Raw genomic sequence first — 16,091 nt, 5'->3', positions numbered from 1 at the left:
TTTGAAACTTTTGTTTGATGTAGAAGCTGCCGTCTAAAGTTATGAAATAGTTACAAATCAATTTATCATTAGAAATACTTTTCATCTGGACTACTACAAAAGTCATGAATAGTTGATTTTCTCTAAAAAATTCCTGCTATTTATGAGTTTGAGTCATCAAAACCGTATGTGTTTGTACTGGCGCGGATTTGATTACCTCGGCGCGGATTCCAAATGGCTTGGCGCGGATTTTGCGGTTTTGAAATCGGCACTTTTGTAACAGCCCTGCAGTGGCGTCGGATACACGACAGGTAAACAAAATAAGTTTGATTAGTGTGAAATTTCGCGGGGAAATGATGATTTAGTGAATTCTTAAATTATCACAGTAGTCTAAACATTGTTGAGAAACCCAATTTTGTGCTCTAATTAAAATGGCAGTTAATCGTTAGTGTATTTATAATTTAGCATATAGAGCTTTATGCCCATGGCTGGTTGAAAAAGTTTTGCAAGCCATTCAACACACAAGGTGTTAATGGGACAGTAGGTCGGCTCTAGAGGCACGTTCTCCTCCATTTGGGAAATTTGTGCCATAGGTGTTAATGGGAGGCGATATTTTAAAAGACAATCTTTCATTAAGCTATATTACATACTCGGGAAAAAATGCTATACAAAATTTGACATCAATGGCGTGCATATCATCATAAAAACTTCAAAAATAATCACATAATTGCAGAGGTTCCCAAACTTTTTGCTTCCGCGGCGCCTTTTGAAATTTTCAAAAATTTCGCGGCGCACCAACAAGTTTCTTACAAATAATTTTAATGATTTTAACACTTTCAGTTAAACATTTCAAATACAAACCGTAATCGTAATCGTAATAATTTCTGGAATATAGAAATAAAAATGATTTGCTTAGAACATGTCAGGACGGCTGACAGTGACGGAGAACAGTCATTTTTTTCGTTTCTGTGCAAGAGGGAAACAACTCTTAAAAGGGGGTTTCCAGAATCATGTACAACATCGACATATAAATATTCGCAGAATTTTTTACGATAAGTATATGAACTAGCCTACTAGTGATGTAAATAAAATTGTCGTCCCGAAACGTTTGAGATCAGCATGGAGATCATAAGATTTGCAGTAATTATTCTGGAAAGAACTTCGAAAACTAAGAAGAATCATAAAAAGTCTTAGTTAAACTCTGGAAATTTTAAAATGTGTTAAAAGTTCAAAAGTTTCATGAGGACATCGGAAATTTATTGCGGAAAACATTCAAATATTTTGGTAAATTTATTTTTAATGGAAAAGGAAAACCCCCTTTAATTGGCTTCTTTATGGGTATCAAGATCATTTCATAATCGAAATCTCCATCTGAAAATAAGTCGTAATCCAAAATTTCATCCTTTTTTGGTGCTCAGGAACTATTTTTAAAATGCATTTAAACTTTGTATGGGGAAAATTTTTTGTTCGGGCTTCGGGGCGAACTGTCATTTTATCGATTGAACTGTCATTCTATCCACCGAAATTAAAACTGTTTTGTCAATTTCACCATCAAAACAAAGGGATTGGAACGCAATAAAAGTCACGTTATACTCAGAAAAATGAGCTCTTTCGAAAAAGCTACAGAAAAAAGCAATATTTTATTCATTTTATTCATATTTATTCACCCAATTGACTTTCATCCGAAGTTTTCCTCAAAAAGGCAAGACTTTGATACAAATACAGAAAATACTATGAGGCGAACAAGGTGAGAATAACACAAAAGTTATTCCGTCTTCAATAATAAGCGTTTGTTCTTTGCGTTTTAGCCCAAGAGCCTGCGGCGCACCTGTGAAATGCTCACGGCGCACCAGGGCGCCGCGGCGCACAGTTTGGGAAGCACTGCTCTATGGAAATCACATTCAAAGTGCACGCACAAACGAATCCACACAAAGTTTAAACAGATCGACTAAAACCTATTAAAACAAACGTTTCAATAAAACGTATATATTCAACTGTTTTGGTCCTGTATGGGCTTAGAAGAATAAATAATGAACTTTGGGCAAGTTTTACACAAAGTTTTCACACAGAAAAAACATCAGAAAAAGTTTTCCTATTTAATGGCAAAGTTTGTGTGTCACTAAACATTTCACTTGTTTTAGCGTGACTAAAGGTGCCATTAGACTGTTTGTCATTATGACAAATATTTGCCATTGAAGCCCGACATTTATCCAAGGTTGCCATGATTCACGTTGCGTTGGTCATATGTTGGGCTTGTTTGGCCAAATATTTGTCATCATAGCAAACAGTCTAATGGCTTCTTAAGCAAAACAAACTTGTATCCAGGCACACTCTGATAATTTTGCAGTTTTGGTAGCAGCCTGGCTGCTGTCAAATTTCAGTCCGCAATCCTCAGGTAAAAGGAATACCTGAAATTAATGGTGTTGCATGACCCGATCTGTTGCCCCACTATGTGTAAAATATAACTTCCAAATCTATTATAGGGTGCGGGCACCGGTTTTGGCCAGTCTAAGGGAAATCATTTTTATAAAAATTATTAATAATCCTATGGAAACAACCAATGCGTCAAATGAAAAGTTTCGATCTCTCTCTCTTCTTGGCGTAACGTCCTCACTGGGACAAAGCCTGCTTCTCAGCTTAGTGTTCTATGAGCACTTCCACAGTTATTAACTGAGAGCTTCCTCTGCCAATGACCATTTTGCATGTGTATATCGTGTGGCAGGCACGAAGATACTCTATGCCCAAGGAAGTCAAGGAAATTTCCTTTACGAAAAGATCCTGGACCGACCGGGAATCGAACCCGTCACCCTCAGCATGGTCATGCTGAATACCCGTGCGTTTACCGCCTCGGCTATATGGGCCCGAGTTTCGATCTATACTTTATAAGAAAAATGCAGAAATCAAGCTAATACTTGATTTTTGTATTAAAAGTGGCGCTGGCCAAAATAAAAGCATTGCCGCAGTTTTGGCCATATTCTTAACTTTGCTTTCTATTTTGGCCAATCACGTGTATTTCTTATGGGAGTGGCCAAATTAGAAGCACCCTAGCCAAAACAGACATATGGGAGCTGATTTCTAAAGGAAAATTATTTTTTTTAAATAATTAAAAACTGCAAATCATCATGCACGCCATTGATGTCAAATTTTGTATAGCATTTTTTCCCGAGTATGTAATATAGCTTAATGAAAGATTGTCTTTTAAAATATCGCCTCCCATTAACACCTTGTGTGTCGAATGGCTTGCAAAACTTTTTGTATGGTTTTCACAGCTGTAATCATCATAATGCATTAGAATCTACTAGTAAAAAATAAATTTATGCCGATTTAGATCGTAACAGGCTGAATAACGCACTATGGCCAAAACTCCGGACTTGTCAAAACTGAAGTTTTCTACCCTACATGCTAAAGAATCTTCAAAATATGCCTAGTTACGGCCTAAAATAAAAGATCGAATTCTAATTCATTACAATTCCATTCCATGCGTTGGAAGGACCATGACAAACTACATTTTTTTTTTAAATCAAAAACCAACATTTTGTCGTGACTTGAAATATTAAGTTTTCATAATTTTTGGAGTGAAAAACTCTAATTTAAAAAGGCTTCGAACAACCTTGACACCCGAAAGAAATAGTTTGAATTGAGCTCAAACACTAAAAAACAAAACTCTTGCACTATTGGCCTACTCGTCTACTCTAACTTTTGCCCCACTTTACTCTAATACTAGGCCTGTACACTTTTCAAAAATGTTCTTTTGTCAATTGTCATTAGTCAAAATTCAGAAAAACCTCAACCTATACCTACAGGTTGTTAGCTTCGTGAGTGCAAACTTTTTAATGGGTGATAGAGGACCACGATCGGTGAAAAAAAATGTTCTACGCATATGGTCAAATCTCAACCGTTACGTAGTTATTGAACTTTCCACGTTTTGTACTATTATTGCCTTAACTGGCTATAACTTGGAAATGGTCAAACTTATCACAGTTTTTTAACCTTATTCGAAAGATTATTGAATTGTCTATCACATGATATCTTTGAATCGATTGGTTTAGTCAAATAACTAAGTTTTCTAGAGCAAAATAGCTCAAAAGTAGAGTGTTTAATAAATTAAGATTCTCTCTTAGGCAAAATTGTGGCCCCTGTTCCACTCTACAATTCGTTCTTTGACACCAAACCTCTTATCGTTTTCTTGCAATTTTGATTTATCTCCAGCGGCACAGTGCGCAAAATAGTTCTTGTACAGTTGAAAATTTATGATCTGAAATACGAGAAGAGAAACTATAGAGGACGAATGTCGCTGCTGTTCCCTTTGTTCTCGCTCGGAAACATGTCGGGTATCTATCTGTCAAACCGCATACTTTTTCGCTTTGACACTTATATCCCTGCCTATCTCCGCCAGCAAGAGATGTTTCGGCAGCGACGCCAGCGACATTCTTCCTCTATTGAAATACGATGTCTAAATCGAAAACGATAATAGGTAGAAGTCGAGATAAAAGTCAAGGTAGAAGTTTGGTGTCAAAGAACGAATTGTAGAGTGGAACAGGGGCCACAACTTTTCCTAAGAGAGAATTTTAATTTATTACGCGTTTTTCAAAGATAATTGACAAAAACAAATTAAAACACACTACTTTTGAACTATTTTGCTCTAAAAACTTAGTTATTTAACTGAACCGATTCAAAGATGTCATTTGATAGAAAATTCAATCTTCTTTAGAATAAGGGTAAAAAAAAACCGCGATAAGTTTGACCAATTTTTTTCACCATGCATGGTCCTCTATCACCCCTTAAAAAGTTTCCACTCACAAACCTAACACCCTGTATAACCCCTTCAATAAATCCAAATTGAAGTTACCTAGGTAGGGGTAGGCGGGGCAATATGGACACCCTAAGGTTTTTGCCAACTTTACCTGGCAAGATGTCAAAAAAGTTTAGTTTTTTGATACATGCATCCTTTTAAAGTCTATTTAGCATCTATTGCATAAGAATGCTCACGAAGAAAAATGATTTATCCACTTCAAAAAATGTTATGAAAAATGTTAGTTTTTCATGACCGTCTTCAAACATACTGGGCAGAATGGACACCCCCATGGGGCAATATGGACACCATGAGTCTTTTACGAATTTCGTACATTATTTACATCTATAAAGTCAATTCATTACAAAACAACTATTATGGATGAATAATACGCCGATGTAGTTCATTTTTGTTCAGTTAATTTAAATTCAGGCTGTTTTGTATAACGCTTTGTTTTTGTCGGCATGTACAGCTACGCCTAGAACAACTATTTTCCACTGCTGTCGTTTTTTGACCAATTTGTTTCACCCTATGTCTACTATAGTGAACATTTAACCGAAAATATGCTGAAATCGAAGAATTTGGTTGGTTTGTGATTTAGGTTATATTTTTCCCTTGCCGCTTCTTTCAAAAAAGTGAGTGTCCATTTTGCCCCGGCAGCAGAAGATATTTCCAAACTTGATTTTTGATATAATAAAGAAGAAAATATAAACATGTTAAGCATGTAGATACAACAAAACTACTTGCATGTGTTCTAGAAATATCAGGTTTTAATCGACCTGCAATAAATTAATCACTAAATCTTATTTTAGATGGTGTGAAAATTATAATTTCCATGCACAAAAAACGGAGGACGTAACTTTTTCGTGTAAAATCAAGTATAATTTTGATTTCGAATGTTTCTTTCCTGAAACTACGTTTTAGACAAATGGACTATATTCTCCATTTATTAAAAGTTCAAAAAAGTTCGCATATTTCAAAATATTGAGGGTGTCCATTCTGCCCCGGGTGTCCATATTGCCCCGCCTACCCCTATACATTTGGGGACCTTTCCCACTTTAATCTAAGCCAGTAATATTAAAACGTCCTGCAAGGATACTGTTACAAATTTGAAGTTTACAGCAAAGAAATCATCAAACTTTATCAAACCAGCCAATGCCAATAAAATTTATAATATGGAAAAAAACTGGTGATTAGTTGACCAATGATCTCAAGAGAATTGTAAGTCGTTTGAGGCTTAAGAATGCTCGCCGCAACGTCAGTTGAGGCTAGCCGATTTTGATAAACATCACCAACGCTGAAAAATGATTGTGCTACTTTTTTCCCTGAATGTTCGGGGAATGGCCCGTTTCCCCGAACGTCAGTTGCCCGAATGACCCGTTTCCCCGAAAAGACTATAAATTACTTTCTTGTTCGAAATTATCACTTGCCACAACATGCTCGTGATCCTGGGGACTAGATTGTTTCAGGACAGACTTGTTAGAATCCCAAAATGGCCGCCACTATGGCCGACTTTTGCACCTACTCACGATTTCGAGCGCACAAATCTCTTCGTATACAAAACCAGCGCATCTGAGCTTCTTATTTTAAGCTTATTACAAGTGAGCAAGAACAGAATAATGAAAAGCACTATTGGCGAAAAACATTAACAAGGCCCAATCTGCAAAAGAGAGGCTCTCTTTCTTCCGACTCTTTTTATTATTAATGTTTATAATGCAACTCAAATGAGTTGCATTATGAACATTATACAACTATTTTTCATTAGGCAAATTATTTGAGTTGCATAATTAGCAAGTTCGAAAAAATACTATTATGATACCAAAATGAGTTAAATAAAATACAAATTATGATACTGAATTGCATAAAATACATTTTGCAACGAGTTGTGCAATGATTTTTAGCCATATACCTAACTCATTTAAGTTGCATTATGAGCTACTTTAGTCCTTCGGCTATTTGTCCGACGACCATTTTAAACAACTGATTTGTCTTGATCATCAACAGTCTAACAAAAAAAACTTCCTATCGATCTTGAAATTTTGAAGTAGAGTTTGTTTAATCCGGGATACTGGGTACAGTTTTTATGCAAACAAGTCCCCGAGATTGTTAGTGGCATTGTAAACAACAAACATGTGCTCTGTGTTAGTATAACTTGTGCGCTACCATGTTGTATGGTGTTGCGATGGTAATAGTCCATTTTACGAGCCGATTTTATGAATGAATTTTGACAGGAGGTAGTGTCCAATAACCCGTAAAAACCAATATCATCATCAACATTGTTGTCACTTCGTAAAATGGCTCATAGCGAAAATGTAAATAGAAACCCTTTGTGGAAAGCGCAGGGGAATGCTGAAAGTTAGTGGTTAGTAGTGGTAAAACCTCACCTTCTGGCACATTTCTCGGTAGATTGCGTCGGTATCCCAAGGACCCCGTTCCGGCAGTGGGATCCCCCTTCTGCGCAATTCCTGGACACAATCGGTCAGGTCCAGGATTGGCAGGGGATCGACTTGTGCCTTGGATACCGCACCTACCAGATACTCTACATAGTGTATTCTGGAAGAAGCATGTAAGAGAAAAGAAAAAAAAAACACACTCTTAGTAGTAACCTGAGCCTTGAGCCACGCTCACCTGTGCTAAATAGTCCCGATAGATTCCGTCGACGAGTCCGAATGGGCGTGGAGGCATGCGTTTGTTGGCGCGGCGTACGATCGATTCAAGATCGTCAGCGTTCAGTATGTTCAGCGGATCGATGCGGTGGCTTAACACCAGCGAAGTCAAGTACTCTATGTAGTGAGCGCTAGAAAATATACGCGGACAAATGGGAAGATCGATCAGCTTGGAGCTTCTGTCCGAACATCATATAGGGCAACTTACGTATTCTCGGCAGTTTTGTTCTCTTCGTCATGGGGGGTTTTTAGAAACCTGTAGGTCTCAGAGTTGGCCTCAAATCCTTCCCAACCAAGCTGAGTTATATGCCCAAATTTCAGGCAATTCGGTCCACAAAACCCCCTCATGACGAAGAGAACAAACCTGCCGATAATACCCATCGTTACCCTATGTCAACACGAGGCAATATATGGAAGGGTTACACAGGCCACGTGACGAGGGTTGAGTTACAAATAATGTTTTAAAATTGGAAAAAATATAAAATGGAAAATAGGGCCCGAGTTCTAAAGTGATGTGGCCTTAGTGAAAGTGTTTGAAAAGTTAATGAATAACATTTAATAGTATTAAAAGAAGTCCCAGTCCTGAAAATTAATTAAAAAGTACCAGTCCTGAAAATTAATTTTTGGTTAGAAATCAGCTCGTCATCCTATTGCTGCTTAGAGAAGTTCGCATTGAGACGATAGTTACGGAATCTATAGAACTATTTGGAACAGTATGGTGTTAGTATAGAGATCAACTAACAAAAACTTCAGTTTACCTGCAAAGGCCAGCGTATCCGTCAGGTACTTCACCATTACAAATGGTGTCCATCAGGCCAGCTGGCGTTTCCCTTTGTAAGGGAATAGGACACTTCATAGATGCACCTCCGCCTTCCAGGAACTCGCGTTTCATCAGCTCGGATGGTTCGGTGTCGTAGCTAACGTTGTGCATCTGGAGGAAAATGGAATGGTAAAATTTGCATATTAGTAAATACATATGTTGTCGGGCCGCCACCAAGCCGGACGTTGCACAACTGAGTCGCGTCCCGACAAGACTCGCGATGTTTTCTGAATCATTTCTGAAGTATAGGGCACTGCACTGTTTTGATTTTGTATGAGATTTTGACGTTTCGTGGCCTTGTTGTTTACAAAGTTTCAGTAAGAGTGAAAGAGAAGGAAAGAATTTCATGCAGTGCCCTATAGTGTGCATCTAACTCCTTGTCATTAGCAACACAGCGTACCAGTCGAGAAAAACTTGCAACACGTGTGGACAAAAAAATGCATTTTTCTAGAGTTGATCACCACACGACTTTATCATAAATAACTATTTATTGGATTTTTCCGGTGGCTACTGTATTAACATTAATACGGTGGCTCAATCGAACAATAGAGCTTGCTGACGTTTATTCACCTTTCTCTTTCAAACATGCAGGCGGAATAGGATTTGTTGTCATCAGGAAAGGTTTCCCGATGAAAACAAATCCTATTCCGCCTGCATGCTTGAAAGAGAGGGGTTAATAAACGTCAGCAAGCTCTATTGCCGAACATCTAACCCCTCTTCGCATAACAGTCCCATGTTGTTTTTCGAAGTGCCTACGTTTTGCACTATAACTCCAATTGTTTTCAAAAAAGTGTATTCATGTGATGCATAAACTTTTCGTGGCACATTGAGCTGTGAAATGAGGCGAGAAAAATATCATATTTAGTTTAAATGGGTTCGTGAGAGACAAAAATAAGATTTGCGTTAGAAACAACATGGGACTGACATGCCAAGAGGGGCAGTACAGAAATTGGCCAAAAATTGAGATTACTAGAGGGCCATTGTTGAACAGCACAATCATAACTGCACAATCACAGACCTAAACCAAAACTTACCACCAGCAATGACTGCAGATCTTTCGGATCCTTGTCCCTCAGGTAGAACAGACAGTTCCTCGGATGATGCGCGTGGAGTCCCAGTTTGGCACAGTACGGCGACACGTCACATTTGGCGCCCATCATGAACGGCTTATTGCAGCCGAAGCAAAACTCAAACTTGCACTGGGTACAGGTGAAATGCATGCATCCGCCACGTGACAGCGAATACTTGAACTTGCAGTTGGGGCAGCTGATGCCGTGCGCTTGCAGATGTCGGGCCACGCCCTGGGCTTGCAGCTCGGGATCGTTCGCCTCCTTCCACGCAGCAAACTGCTCGCACGAGATACCCTCGTGCTGGGATTCCCACTGGAAATCAAAAGGAATAATGTTGAATTAGTTGGTCGGTCTCATGCATGCTTCCATAATCAATTAAAAATAACTCACCGGTTTGCGACAGGACGCACAGGTAATCGACCCACAATCCGGGCAAATCAGTCTCTTCTGTCGTGGCCGCGAGATAAATCCGGATGAACAGTCCACGCACCACTTGAAGTTCGGATCTTGCATCAGCGTCCGGTCGCGTAACTTCCGCTGGAACAGATCGTGCACGTCCGCCTCTACGATGTTCTTCAGCAGAATGTCCAGATTAGAGAAATACTCCACAATATCGTCGTTCGTGACGTCGGTGTTGTTTAAATCCGGTTCCTTGCAGTAGGGGCAGTTACAGTTGGTAATCGATCGGTGCATGATTTCCTCGGTGAAGTAAACTTTTGCGCAATCCAGGCAGCAGGTGTGCGTGCACTTGAGCATCGATATGATTTCGTTCATCGGATACACTCCCAGGCACAGTTCACACTCCTTCTGCAGCAGGTCCTTGGCCTCGTCGATTGTGTGGCACTGAGTCGCAGCCCAGATCGCATTGTCCTTGGAGTAGCGCATTTCGGTCAGCTGGACCGCCAGTTCCGCTTGCTGGTAAGTCATCACGTGGCCTTCGTCCAGCAAACGACGTGCTTGTACCTGCAATTGGAGAAACATGTTTACAGTAATTCATAATTTAAAATTTTATCTTTTGCCACAAAAACCATTTACTTAAAAATAAAGTAGATAAGTCGTTAAATCCTGGAAGTTAAGTCTGACACTAAACAACAAAACAAGCAAGCTGTTCGAGCTTATGGCATATATTTAGGCGTAATCGCGATCGTCATTGGAAACTATTCGTTCTCAAGGTTTTACGCCTAAATATACTTGCCACGTGACCGTTGAGTGCACAGTGGGAAAACATCTTATAATTATTATTATTTTTTTCTTTCAATTTTGAAGAATTGATTGATTTTGAAATTTGATTAACAGTCAAGGGATGTTTCAACAAATCGCTCCCATACAAACTTCAAATTGAATTTTGAATAGTTTCCCGAGAACCAAAATTCATGAAAAAAACCCAGATTAATCCACCTAGTGGTGATAGTGCCTTTCTCGTCGAATATGTACTCATGATCTTTCAGCCGTCGCAATAAATCTTGCATTAGAGTCAGTGATCAGCCCTTAATCTCTGTGCTTTGGTAAAGGACGGGTAGGAGGAAATTCTCATAACAGCGGTCTGGGACTGTACCACCTATGAATTTCTGAATCCTGAGAATACATTATTTAGAAAAGCAAGAATTTTATCAAAGTCATCATCGAATTGGGAAACTTATTGATAGCACTTATTTCGACGTTATGTTCAACGTATATTCCTCTCAGATGACTGCTTGACCGCCTTCACTGCAGGCCGATCCATACCAAGATGACAATTACAAGCTAAGATAAACCTTTTTGCACAGATCACTTTGAGCTCTTCGAAAAAGTTTTTTCTGCACACTTTAGCCCGTATTTAATTACCATTGGTTACAAGACTCATGTAAAATTTGTAATGTAGCCAATACTAAATCCCATCCAAATTTCAACCACATTACAGTGCTCGCCGTCCAGCTGCATCAAAATTTTGCGCAGTAATTTTAGACGCAAAATAAAAAAAAAAACTTTGTTCAGGGGTGATGCGCTTAAGTTTTAATTTTTCCATACAATTTTGACCCATCCTAATGTATATTAACACCTCAGAAATCTAAATGGTGTGATTTGGTGAGATAGTTTGAGTTTTATAAAGTTTTTGGTTCTCTTACACATATCTGCTTGCATTGATTTTGTTCACTTTCGTGATTTCGCTGAAGCACTCAACGCTCTTCTGCAATGTAGTCTGGCCTATTTTCTTGCTAACCGTTCATTAGGTTATCGAAATGTCACGAATTGATGTGTCCCATGCATGAGTTTGATATTCTTTTGAAGGGACACCCGGAAACGATTCCGGAACAATACAAGTAGTATCAAATGTAATGTGAGCTTATTTTAATGCTTACTGTTCATCAGGTTACCCGGAACTAGTAACACTACCAATAGTAACTTATGTGGAATCTGTCTATTTTCTTAGTATCCGTGCATCAGGTTACTGACAAAAAAGCGGTTTAATGTACCGCAAGCATGTGTTTAGTTCACTGTTATATTTGTCCACTTCCGGTGGGACATCCTAAACCGTTCATCAGGTTATCTAAAAAGCCACGGTTTGATGTGTGACATGCATGGGGTCCGTTTCCCTTCTACATTAAATTTTGACCACTTTCGGAAGGACACCCGGAACGGATTCCAGGATACTACCAGTTTTCCCAGGTATGAACTGAGATTTTTTTTCTTGTTAACTGCTCATCAGGATACCTAAAAAGCCATTTGATGTGTCGCGAATATTGGTTTAGTTCTCTTTTACATTCGGCCACTTCCGGCGAGACACCCATAACCGGTTCCACTACACTACTAATTGTCTACTAATTGGGTTATCGAAACAGCCGCGAATTCACGTGTCGCAAGCATGGTTTTGGTTCACTATTATATTTGGACACTTCCGGCGGGACATCCGGAACTTTTCCGGTTCAGATATGGTATGCGATTATTTTCTTGCCAATTTCATTGGCCTATCAAAACAGCAGCGCTTTGATACATAACTTTGGTTCAATTTTATATTTCGCCTCTTTTAGAGGGACAGCCGAAGCAGGCTCCGGCACTACCAGTAATCCCTAATGTGGTCTTAGCCTACTTCCTTGATAACCGGTCATTAGGTTATTCGAAAAGCCGTGAATTGATGTGTCGCATGCATGAATTTGGTTCACTATTATATTTGGCCACATCCATCGGAACATCTGGAACCGGTTCCGGAACGCTACCGGTTCAGATATGGTCTGAGATTATTTCCTTGCCAACCATTCATTAGGTTTCCAAAAACGCCGCGCCTTGATGTATCGCATGCATGGGTTTGGTTCACTATTATTATTTGGTCACATTCGGCGGGACATCCGGTTCCGGAACACTACCGGTTCAGATATAGTCTGAGACTATTTTCTTGCTAATCTTTCATCAGGTTATCAAAAAAGCCGCGCTTTGATGTTTCGCATGCATGGGTTTGGCATATTTGGCCACATCCGATGGAACACCCGGAACCGGTTCCGGAACACTACCGGATCATATATGGTCTGAGACTATTTTCTTGCTAACCATTCATCAAGTCTGAGACTATTTTCGTGCTAATCTTTCATCAGGTTATCAAAAAAGCCGCGCTTTGATGTTTCGCATGCATGGGTTTGGCATATTTGGCCACATCCGATGGGACACCCGGAACCGGTTCCGGAACACTACCGGATCAGATATGGTCTGAGACTATTTTCTTGCTAACCATTCATCAAGTTATCGAAAATGCCGCTCTTTGATATGTCGCATGCATGGGTTTGGTCAAGGGGAATGACATATCCTTTTCTAACCGGAATATCCGCATTTATCCGTTTCTAACCGTCGCTAACCGTTGCCAAGCGAGCTGCTAAGTGAGCAGCAGTTAGACGCGGTTAACGACGGTTAGAAACGGATAAATGCGGATATTCCGGTTAGAAAAGGATATGTCATTCCCCTTGGGTTTGGTTCACTTTTTTAAATGACCACTTCCGGCGGGACACCTGGAACCGGTTCAGATACGGTATGAAACTATTTTCCTGCCTACCGTTCATCTGGTTATCGAAAAAGCCGCTCATTGATGCGTCGCATGCATGGGTTTGGTTCATTTTTTTTTATTGGCCACTTCCGGCAGGACACCCGGAACCGGTTCCGGAACACTACCGGTTCTAATATGGTCTGAAACTACTTTCCTGCTTACCATTTAACTGGTTATCGAAAAAGCCGCTCTTTGATGTGTCGCATGCATGGGTTATATTCACTTTTATATTTGGCCACTTCCGGCAGGACACCCGGAACCGGTTCCGGAACGCTACCGGTTCAGATATAGTCTGATACTATTTTCCTACTTCCCGTTCATCACATAATCGAAAATGCCGTGGTTTGGTGGGTCGCATGCATGGGTTTGTTGCATTTTCATATCTGGCCCCTTCCTGGGGTACCGATCCGGAACACCTAAATGGCCATAACTCCGGAACGGCTGGACGGATCCGAACCATTTTCAATAGGAAACAATGGGACCAAATTCCGCGTCGAATGAACCCTCGGTCGTTAAAATCGGTTGATGTTTACTATCTAAAAGTTAGGTGACCTTTTTTGTACACACACACACATACGCACACACATACATACACACACACACACACACAGACATCATCTCAACTCGTCGAGCTGAGTCGATTGGTATATAACACTTGACCCTTCCGGAGGCTCTATCAAATTTTCGTTTTTGGAGTGAACATATAGCCTTTCGGTACACCTTGGTGTACGAGAAAGGCAAAAAGGAATTCGTCTCAGTTTGACGTGCAGATTGAGAATATCCCCATTAAACAAAATTTTGATTAAGTCGGTCAATACAGTAACAAATTTTGAAAACGACGTATAATCAATGCTACACCATTGATTATACGTCGTTTTCAAAATTTGTTACTGAATAAATCTGCGAATTGTTGCACCGACGCTTATGGGAGCGTTACACAGGGATTGACCTACGAATCACCTGATTAAAATTAACAACCTATGCAATCGGTTGATTACTATGTTACTGTAGGTCAATTTAGTTTGTCAAAATCTTATCAACCGACTAATCCGTCAACTTGACCGGTTTTCATCGGAACACCCTAGTTAATCTGGTGATTAATCGATTGATCCCTGTGTTAAGCTTTCATAAGCGTCGGTGCAACAATTAGCCGATTTATCAACAGACTTCATGGGGAAAATGTTTAATGGGGATGGAATAATCTCAACACCGCCGAAGAAGGTTTGACTGCAAAATAGTTAGTCGAGAAGGAGCGTCCAACTTAGTTCTAGCCCTCACAAGTTCCTACCTCATACTTCCACGGGTCAATTAAAGACCAGCTGAGATCCTAGGACTAAGCGAAGTCCGTTAGCCGACCTCTGGAGAACACATATTGGCGTTGGGTCAAATTATTCTATTATACTCCTATCATCGCACGATGCAAACACGCTCCTCGTCAACGTGGAGTTGATTTTCTGCTCATGAAGATAGAACGTATTCTTCTTATTGGCGCAACGTGCTAAGTGTTGTATGAGCATTTGCACGTTTTTAAACTGAGAGCATTCTCTGTCAATGACCATTGTGTAGCAGGCACGGAGATAGTCTGTGTCCAACAAAGTCAAGGAAGTTTTCTTTATGAGAACTTCCTGGACCGACTGGGAATCACCCTTTACAGCTGTGGCTATATGGTCCACTGCACGAATTTATTCTGGCCTGCTTACTCTCACACGAAATTTCACGTTTGAGAGGTGCCGACACCGCTCAAACGTCAAATTTCGCGTGAGAGTAAGCAGGCCAGCATAAATTCGTGCAGTGGACCATGGGCCATATTAACGGGTCTGTGTCATTTGGCATTAAGGTGAATATACAACGAAGCCAAACCTCGAATTTTCGAGAGCACAAATCTGAAGAACCGAATGTCGGTTTGAGCTGAAAAGTTGATCGATTGGTTACCCGCTGGTGGTGACCAATCGATCAACTTTTCAGTGAAAACCGCCATTCGGTTCTTCAGATTTGTGCTCTTGAAAATGCGAGTAGTGGCTTTGTCATATATTCACCTTAAGTCATTTGGCATAAGGCCATTTGGCATAAGGTCACTTGGCATAACGGTCATTTGGCATAATAACGAAGGGTGCAATTCGGTTATGCCAAATGCCTTTATGCCAAGTGACCTTATGCCAAACGACCTTATGCCAAATGACTTTATGCTAAATGTAACAGGGTCAGATCTATGGACCTTTAGACATGTATGGCCTGAAATACTTTACAGCTATCCATCTCTTTGCTGTGAAATTATTTGGGTTGCTTTTATTGCACTTTAATCCAACTCCGAAAGATTTGCAAATCGAATAAAAGTTCCAACCAATAAAACAGCTGCTTTTATACAGTACGTTCTGTAATGTTGCCAAACACTGCCGCAACCACACAGCTTGTTCAATGTAAACATGATTGCGTTTGACGTTTCACAAGCTTCACAGCAAGATGAAGTGACACAATTATAAAGCCTTGTCTAGAGTAAAACAAAACGGGCTATTTTCTATACTATTTATATCTCGATTTATATGTAACAGTGTGGCAGCAAGGACATCATCGGGATCGGAAGTTCGATTCCAAGTAGCGACAAGTACTTTAATTATTCAATTTTAAAAGCGATAGTTCCAGTTCCACTTGTATTGTTTCAACGGTATCCATAACCTAATTATATATAATCGAATAATTTGGGGATGTCGTATAAATATTATTAAACAACTGTGAAAAGGCTGAAAAAGCGCCTTCT

The 16,091-nt window shown here is 39.8% G+C and overlaps 1 protein-coding gene across 17 annotated transcripts in view; it reads right to left on the bottom strand.

The window, feature by feature from the left end:
• The window catches only part of LOC109432889 (E3 ubiquitin-protein ligase lubel), an 88,685-nt gene that overhangs the window by 5,033 nt on the left and 67,561 nt on the right, over positions 1-16,091 (bottom strand). For 15 of the 17 annotated variants that reach the window (XM_062851217.1, XM_062851219.1, XM_062851224.1 and 12 more), the window contains 4 exons: positions 9,718-10,290; positions 9,292-9,639; positions 8,196-8,368; positions 7,156-7,324 (listed from right to left, as the gene is read on the bottom strand). In XM_062851217.1, the coding sequence (XP_062707201.1) occupies positions 7,156-7,324; positions 8,196-8,368; positions 9,292-9,639; positions 9,718-10,290 (1,263 nt within the window). Of the gene's footprint in view, positions 1-7,155; positions 7,325-7,399; positions 7,569-8,195; positions 8,369-9,291; positions 9,640-9,717; positions 10,291-16,091 lie in introns of all 17 variants that reach the window. The other 2 variants (XM_062851218.1, XM_029855909.2) reach the window with 1 other exon arrangement.

The sequence above is a fragment of the Aedes albopictus genome, chromosome 2 (genome assembly GCF_035046485.1).
Source record: "Aedes albopictus strain Foshan chromosome 2, AalbF5, whole genome shotgun sequence".
Taxonomy (NCBI): domain Eukaryota; kingdom Metazoa; phylum Arthropoda; class Insecta; order Diptera; family Culicidae; genus Aedes; species Aedes albopictus.
Note: the sequence above shows the minus strand (reverse complement) of the source record. Positions and strands in the feature narration are given on the sequence as shown.